This window comes from Austrofundulus limnaeus, unplaced genomic scaffold, assembly GCF_001266775.1.
Source record: "Austrofundulus limnaeus strain Quisiro unplaced genomic scaffold, Austrofundulus_limnaeus-1.0 Scaffold114, whole genome shotgun sequence".
Taxonomy (NCBI): domain Eukaryota; kingdom Metazoa; phylum Chordata; class Actinopteri; order Cyprinodontiformes; family Rivulidae; genus Austrofundulus; species Austrofundulus limnaeus.
Genome location: NW_013952516.1, coordinates 1225950 through 1233456, shown reverse-complemented (window position 1 = coordinate 1233456; position 7507 = coordinate 1225950). Strand labels below are relative to the sequence as shown.

The window sequence follows — 7507 nt, the reverse complement described above, 5'->3', positions numbered from 1 at the left end:
ATATAGTACATGTATAATTCTGAATTGATAGCAGTGGTATAATGGTTGCCAAAAGCTCATTATACTCATAATTTGGGCCCTAATTTTAGTTTATTTGCTCTGTTCAGCAAATAAACACATGTATGAATATCCTGTTGTAGTAAAATATCCCAAATGAATCAGCAGCATTTGTACACTGTCACATAGTTTCTGCTGCTGCTATCCAGGATCAAATATTAATGCATGAGTCCAACCAGTGTTTTTTTCAACTAGATTTAAGGTTATAAACAGACAGATGCATTAATGAATATACAAATCAGAGTGGGTTGAAATTYGGTTAACTCTGTGATGCCCAAAAAAGTTGCTATTTTCTGCAACAAGAATTATGTGTATGCTAACTAAAACTTACGTAAATTGCTGAAGCTCAATAAAAACACTAACGTTTCAACATTATACCTTCCGAATAAATTTTAAGCATACCTTGACCTGTGCCAGCTCTCCTGCAGATACCGCTGTGCTTCGATTAGCCATTTTACCTTTAGCCTTCAGCTCGTCCACAGTTTTGTAGGAATACTTAGGTTTCTTCTTTACTCCAGAACCAGTTGGATCTTTACGCCACTGGCCGAGCTCCTTCTGAAATTCCTGCACCAAGACAGTTTTTAAAAATGATGTCTTTATACGTATCTTCAAATAGTCATTTGATCTGTAAAATCGACCAAAAATATAAAAAAGAGCCAAAGATAATTTTATCTGCACTTTACCTTTTCTTCTTCTTCATCTGAATCAACCACAGGAAAGTCCTGAAGACTCTGTTGTGTTCGCTCATTGCCATAAGCACCGACTGCTCCTTTACCTTTACGAACCTTTGCCTCAATTGGGTTTATGATACCTGTAGCAGTGAATCATAGCAAAGTGTTTCAACTCCATTAGATTCCTCTTAAAATGCAAACTATTAAACAAAATTTCTAAAATAAATAAACAAATAAGCTATCTATATCTTTTGTTCCCACCTTGAGCATTCTTGCCCAGGCCTTTTCCAGGTTGGTAGCCCATTTTCTGCAGAAGTTTCTGTCCAATCCCCTTTGTGTGTTTCTCCCAGTTGCCGATACCTTGACCAGACTGTATCCCTCCAGCAAACCTCTGGGACTGATGCCCACGGAAATTACCCTATCAAAACATCATGTTACTGATGTGTCATACTATTGTTTTGATTATTTTTCGTGTGCGTGCAAACAAAATTACCATTTGGAGTTTCTTGGGTGCAGTCACGCGTGAAGGAGGAGGAGGAGGTGCAGCAGAATCATCATTATCAGAGTCATCGGAGCCAATTTCTTTTTCCTGCTGTTTCTCCTCAGCTGCAGTTTTACGCAAACCAGCACTCACAAAGCTGACTGGAACAGTGAAGTCTTTCGATCTAGCAAAAGAAAATTGCAAACATTTAGCATGATCTTTTGTTGGTTAAGGTTAGAAATGGATTTTTAGACAAAAACAAATCATGCTTTACTTCTTGCCACCAAAGCTGGGCCTCTCATCTTCATCCGAATCCCTCTCGGCCCAGATGCCATAAGTTGCCTGCTCCTTGGTCTGCCTAAATCTGTGACGCTCTGGGTTGAACTCGTTGGCCAGATCCCAGTCTGTCACCTCAAAGCTCTCCACCTCCACACCTTCTTCTTCCTCCTCCCTCCGCCCATAAAGGTGGGACATTGACATCACTGTAAAATAAAAATAAAGCATATCATTATGACAGTGTCATGACTTAAATAATTTCATTTATGAGATGCATACATTTAGACTTAAAGTTCTGCATCAAAGATTTTTTTTAAATATCTAGCATCGTATATCATTATAGCCTGATCTGGGAAGTCAACAATAGTTAGTTTTTTAAATATTATTAAACTAATTTGAAATAAAAGACAAAACAACAAGTTAAGTAGTATTAAAAGGATCTTTAGTTAGGGAAGGGTTGGAAAATAAAACACCGAATAAAACGTACGTAGCTGAGGCTAACACAGTTAGCAAAAGYGAACATCGTGACATAAAATATAAAAGATACATTACATCGTTTACGTGCTGGAAACCAGGAATATGTATACATATATATATTTAGTTGACTTACCAAAATAAGTGTTCTTATCTTCGTTAGAGATCAATTGGCAATTAGACGAAACTCTAACGTGAAATTTCTTTTGGTGAAACGTTCAACAAACTACTTCCGGTTGAGTGGCGTTACATCAAAATATGTCCCCAGCGTTGGAACTTCAAGGGAAACTTATAACGCCAATTATGCATTCATAAGATCGTTCAATTATTAATTTATCTGTAAATTTATTTACAAAACAATATTTTGACCATATCTAAGAATTTATAAACACAGAAAACATTTTAATCGAAAACACGAGTTAAAACACCGGAAGAAGTACTGTGTGTTGCATTTAAACCTGTCCCATATGTTTTCGCGTGTCAGTAGCTTACATCTCCTAAAATGCAAACTTCTGATATAAGATAAGGAATTTTATGACTTTTCTTTTTAACATCTTGATAATTTTCATAAATGTCGGACATCACAGAGGAATGGCAGGTAGCGCGACGACGAAAAKGTGCACCGAGGAAGTTTAAAACGTCTCAAGTTCCTTCAGCACCATTCTTCCAGCAGGAGGAGCATCTGGATGTCGGGAAACTTATCAAAAGAATCAGAGACACAGTGTAAAACTTATTTAATTACATCCTTGATACAAATTCTGTTTTCATCCATGTTTGTCCATAAAGCGTTTGACCCAGCTAATATTTTGTTTTCTTAGGTCTGAATTAAGATGCGAGGATTTTTGGTTACAGTGGAAAAGTGAGTATGTTGCACGACTAAAACTAAACTGCTTACGGATTTTTCATTTGATTCATACATGATGTAGCTTGCAGATCTAACTGATAATGTCATCTTCAGAGCAGCTGCTCCTGGCAGCATCAGGACCTCCAGAGAACAATGACACCAGGGAGCGTCTGGAGAAAAACCCAGAAGACACACACTGTCAGCAGCTGGAGTGCGTGTGTTATGGCCTTGGATCTTTCTCTTCTTSTGTCTCAGCTCGGTACCAGCTTGCCATGTTGCTGCTGCTTCTGGATGCTGTACAGGTCAGAGGATAGACTCATTTGTTGTTACAACTAAGTTTTATGAGACTGTTTAACAAAAGTTATTGCTTCTTTTCCCTGTAGATCCCAGTGCAGGACTGCTCTGTTTATGATCCTGCATTCTCCTCTGCTGAGAGGGACATTTTGAAAGAGCTGGGCTTGACTGTACTCACAGAAAATGAGGTCAGCTGATCATAACTTGTCTGTTTTATTCTGTCAGACAAAATGGATAATGCTGTTAGGTGTAAAAAATACAAGTAGTTGCCAGCATTTCACAAATTAAACTACAGATTGTAATTATACCATTATTTTTAGAGCACTTCCTCTATCCTGTTTTTCTGTTTTCTACAGGAGGGGAAGCGTCAAGCCACGAAGCCCACCCTGTTTTATCTAATGCACTGTGGGAAAGCCCTGTACAACAACCTTCTGTGGAAGAACTGGAGCACACAGTGTTTGTCTCTGATGGTAATCATCGGGAACAGCTTCAGCGGCATGAGGGAGAGGTTTGTAGAAGGCATGCATGATGGAAATGATGTTTTAGCGCGTAAATGAGGGACAATGCAATGTTGTCTGTTGCAGGACCATTGAGAGGGAGCTGAAGCGGGACTACAACTACATCAGTAAGGCTGTAGGCTTGTGCGAGGAGAGACTGCTGCCGTGTCCTTCCCATCTGATAGATGTCTTCAGCGACACAGCGGTCATCACTTTTCCCTCTGACACCTTGAACAGACTCCCACAGTCCTTTTGGGCCGAGCAGCTCGAGCCTCAGTACTTACACTGCTCAGATTTGGAAATTATCCTGAAGCAAACATCTTACTCAGAAAATCCTGAAACTGATGATAGATAACTGTGGACTTTTTAAAACTATATTTTTAAAAATATTTTTAAATAAATGAACTACCCCATGAATCAGAACTTTGTCTTTCTGAGCCACTACCATGGTAAGTGACTGAGCTCCAGGGAGGAGCTTTGTGTAAATAGGCGGTGCTTTGTAGCAGCAAGTGTTTAGGCAGCTCCACTTGGCTTCCACAGGAGATTCAAGGATTTCTCAGACAAGCATGAATGAGTCAAAACAACATTCTGGGTATGTTTTTGATGAGGGAATGACATTACAACACAATTTAAAGCTCAAAAAGTTGATTGTGCATGCTTAACTAGATTTATATTTTACATGTCATGTTTACATTCATGTTTGCTGTGTTTTAAGTAAAAGTCTAGCAACAATAATACAGTTGTTAAAGGGGCAGGATCATGTAAAGTCAACTTTTTTCAGTTTTATATCATGTTATAATGTTATACTCATAGAAAACATGCCCAAAGCCTTGCTTTGACTCATTCATGCATGTTTGAGAAATCCTGCAGCATTTTTAGACAGCCATGCTGAGGAGCAAAACGACAGGGTGGGGACCAGAAAAGCCCCTGGGATGTGTCTTTAAGTCGAACTTCCTCATGGCAGAGCCCCCCCACCCCCCACATACCCCACCCATGACTCCTGCAGGCTCTCAAACAACGGGTGAAACTGAAACTGAAACTGTCTGCTGAGCTCCTAACATTAGTTATCACTCAATGAAGGTCTTTTTTCAGATTAAAAATACCTTTGAGAAAATGTATTTTCAGATGCCAAGGAAACTGCATCATAGCATCATTAGCACCTCTAGTAATATATTTACTGAGAAAAATGTTGACGTGTTCAATACTTATTTTACCCGCTGTACTTTATTATGGTATAGTATTTAAATGTATGCCTGAGAAACACATAATATTGCCCCTTTAAAAAGAAGAGAACAAATGTTTAATACAGCAAAGTAAAAAGTTTATTGTTGGAAAAGGGGGGAAAAAAAGGCAAAACAACACAGCCTTCTCACAGTATATGTGACAGCAAAACATTACAACATAAAGTAATACTCATCCTGTTTCTTAATGCTGTCTCTGTTCTTAGGATCACTTTTAAAATCCTGGGAGAGTTTAATCTTACAGCAGAGACTTTAGAAAAACTTGTTCACAAGCCATTGTGCTCAGTGTTTTGACTCCTCAGCTGCACCGTTGGCAGCGACACTGTCTACTCCGTTTGCTGCTTTGCTTCCTGTGCCTGTGCTTGGCTTCGAAACCACATCCGCCCAGGTCAGTGGACTTTTAAGGGCCGAAGGGCTCGCCAAGACGTCCACGTCTCCATTTGTCTCCTGCGGGTCAGACTTTATCTGACCGGCACCTGTCCCTTTTCTGTCCCTGCTCTCATCAGCTTTCTCTGGCTCTGCCACGTGACCGTTAGCTAACACGCTTCCAGCACTCTGAGTCGACCCGTCTTCCTCCCGCTGCTCCTGTTGGCTCCCGCTGTGCTTCTCCTCGGCCTTGTTTCCTCCATCCGCGGCTTCCTTGCCACACCCCACATCTGAGGCAGGAAGCTCGAATGGAAGTTTGATTCCCAGTTCTCTGGCTGCCGCAAGCTTTCGCTCCAAGTGTTTCTGTTTGTACTCCTGGAGCCTGTCGCTGGGAAAATAATTAGAGCCATGATGGGGATCTTATAACAGGTTTTTTTTATTGTAAAGGCAAAAACGTTCTCAGTAAGTGCATATTAGTTATAGGATACAATATTTTCAGTCAGTACAGAGTTTTATAATCTCATCCTAAAACATACATAGTCCTTGAGCACTATTATTACCTTTTAGAAGATCTGGGTTAAATACTCCTAAATCAAGTACTGACTTGTTGCCATTTAACCTAGTTAATTGTGATGTTTCCTTTTATTTCGGCATCAAATTCAGAATTAGCAGATACTTTCTCAAATCTTACTATCTAATTTGCATATTTGCAATGTTGTTTTACTTTCTGTTAAATGTGTGTTTAAAGTCATTTTGATCATATTTTCCAGCCTATGAATACACAGTAAGTATTGCAGTAAAAATATTTACCTTTTTGTAATCCTCCTGATCCCTGTCACCAGAACCAGCTGCTCCAGAATGGTGTCAGATGTTGGGCTTAGACACTGAGAACAGAGAAGATGGCAGTGTAAAACTTCTATTTATTTTTTTTTTTTTGTGTGAAACCATATGCACACCAGCTCCGATCCGTACCTCTACCATTTGCTCGGTGCACTCAGCTCCTGCCTGTCTGAGAGTGCGCTCTACTTTCACCGCCTGCTTGGTTATGGTGCTCAGGAACTCTTTGCTGCAGCGTGTCTGAGGGTGATCCTCCCCAAACTAAAAGACAAAATAGCCATAAGATGACATGCTCACACAGCCAGCCCACAACACGCACTCGCTCAGTCCCAACACGGCTACAAACCAGTGAGGTGAAAGCAGACAGAGCCTCTTTCTCGTGTGTCATGGCTCCTCTGTARTCGCTCCTACTGCACATCCACTGGGACAACAGGTGCTGACTGCGKGGAAAAACGAACCAAGAGAAACAGCAGTGATTTGGGCCGTCTCGATGTAGTATTTATTTTCTGAAAGCCTAATTAAAATCTGTCCAGTGGGTCAGGAGATATGTTGCTAAGAGACACACAAACGCACATGTAGGAAAAAATATTATCCCTTCCCTTTTGATGACCGATGATGACAGGTAGGTGAGAGCTTACCTGAGGGCGGTATGTAGATCTGCAGGTCCGAAGAAGGAAGTGTTGAGTTTTAGGGCGTTCTTCAGGAACTGTCCTGTCAGATCTTCAGGCAGCACCAGTCCAAGACAGCTCTGCAAGTAAATACCACAAAGTCAACAATGATTTCTTTTATTAAAGGTTTCATACAAGCATGTGGTGAATGTCTTTTCATTTAGTTTCTGTAACCCACATCGAGTGTCGCAGTGTACGGGTGGTCTTCTCCGTGGACYGTTAGCATCAGCAGGCGAGCTCTGAGAAGACACTTCTGAGCCAGGGCCGTCTCCCCTCCGGCGTACGCGTACACTGCCAGGAGGGCCTTCAGAGAACATCGTCATCTTTATCACACTGTGACAAATGGATAGAGGTGTAGGAGTGTAAACGTGCAGCTGCACTCACATATTGCTGAATAGTGTTGGGATGGTCAAAGCCGAGCACCCTCTCGCTGATGACCACTGTTTTCAGCTGCACACTGCGAGCCTGAATGACAATTAAAAACAGGCAAACGGATCATGAACAATTATTGTCTTAATGTGCAAGGTTATAATAGTTTTGGGTTTTTCAATATAATTAAATTTTATTTCATTGTGACATTTTTCTTTTAATTCAGTTAGTTTTAATTAGTTTTTACAGTAGATTTGCTAGTTTTATTAGTTATTATAGCATTTTAATGCTTAGTTTTTATTAGTTCTATTATTAGTTTTTTATAGTTTGAATAAACATATTTTGATTTTAATGCCATCCTCAATCTTGTGATGTTCCTGCGAGTTAACTAACCAACAGCTATTTGGTCGCTATAAAGCAGACATTATAGCG

At 40.3% G+C, this 7507-nt stretch overlaps 3 protein-coding genes across 3 annotated transcripts in view; 1 reads left to right on the top strand and 2 right to left on the bottom strand.

The window, feature by feature from the left end:
* tfip11 (tuftelin interacting protein 11) overlaps nucleotides 1–2212 on the bottom strand; it is a 6203-nt gene extending 3991 nt beyond the window's left edge. Inside the window, exons 1-6 of the mRNA XM_014014430.1 lie at nucleotides 2096–2212; nucleotides 1484–1691; nucleotides 1222–1393; nucleotides 990–1146; nucleotides 741–868; nucleotides 460–621 (exon numbers count right to left, since the gene is read on the bottom strand). Of these exons, the coding sequence (XP_013869884.1) occupies nucleotides 460–621; nucleotides 741–868; nucleotides 990–1146; nucleotides 1222–1393; nucleotides 1484–1689 (825 nt within the window). The 5' untranslated portion in view covers nucleotides 1690–1691; nucleotides 2096–2212. The remainder of the gene's footprint in view (nucleotides 1–459; nucleotides 622–740; nucleotides 869–989; nucleotides 1147–1221; nucleotides 1394–1483; nucleotides 1692–2095) is intronic.
* A 190-nt stretch (nucleotides 2213–2402) lies between these two features.
* srrd (SRR1 domain containing) lies at nucleotides 2403–4011 on the top strand. The gene is made up of 6 exons (XM_014014431.1): nucleotides 2403–2682; nucleotides 2778–2818; nucleotides 2918–3105; nucleotides 3187–3285; nucleotides 3454–3605; nucleotides 3682–4011. Exons 1-6 carry the CDS (start codon nucleotides 2531–2533, stop codon nucleotides 3947–3949), a joined length of 900 nt encoding a protein of 299 aa, XP_013869885.1. The 5' UTR covers nucleotides 2403–2530; the 3' UTR covers nucleotides 3950–4011.
* Nucleotides 4012–4893: 882 nt separating this feature from the next.
* Nucleotides 4894–7507, bottom strand: part of si:ch211-166a6.5 (clustered mitochondria protein homolog) — a 15855-nt gene continuing 13241 nt past the window's right edge. Inside the window, exons 22-28 of the mRNA XM_014014426.1 lie at nucleotides 7091–7171; nucleotides 6885–7010; nucleotides 6677–6786; nucleotides 6385–6478; nucleotides 6174–6299; nucleotides 6012–6085; nucleotides 4894–5589 (exon numbers count right to left, since the gene is read on the bottom strand). Coding sequence (XP_013869880.1) covers nucleotides 5118–5589; nucleotides 6012–6085; nucleotides 6174–6299; nucleotides 6385–6478; nucleotides 6677–6786; nucleotides 6885–7010; nucleotides 7091–7171 — 1083 coding nt within the window. The 3' untranslated portion in view covers nucleotides 4894–5117. The remainder of the gene's footprint in view (nucleotides 5590–6011; nucleotides 6086–6173; nucleotides 6300–6384; nucleotides 6479–6676; nucleotides 6787–6884; nucleotides 7011–7090; nucleotides 7172–7507) is intronic.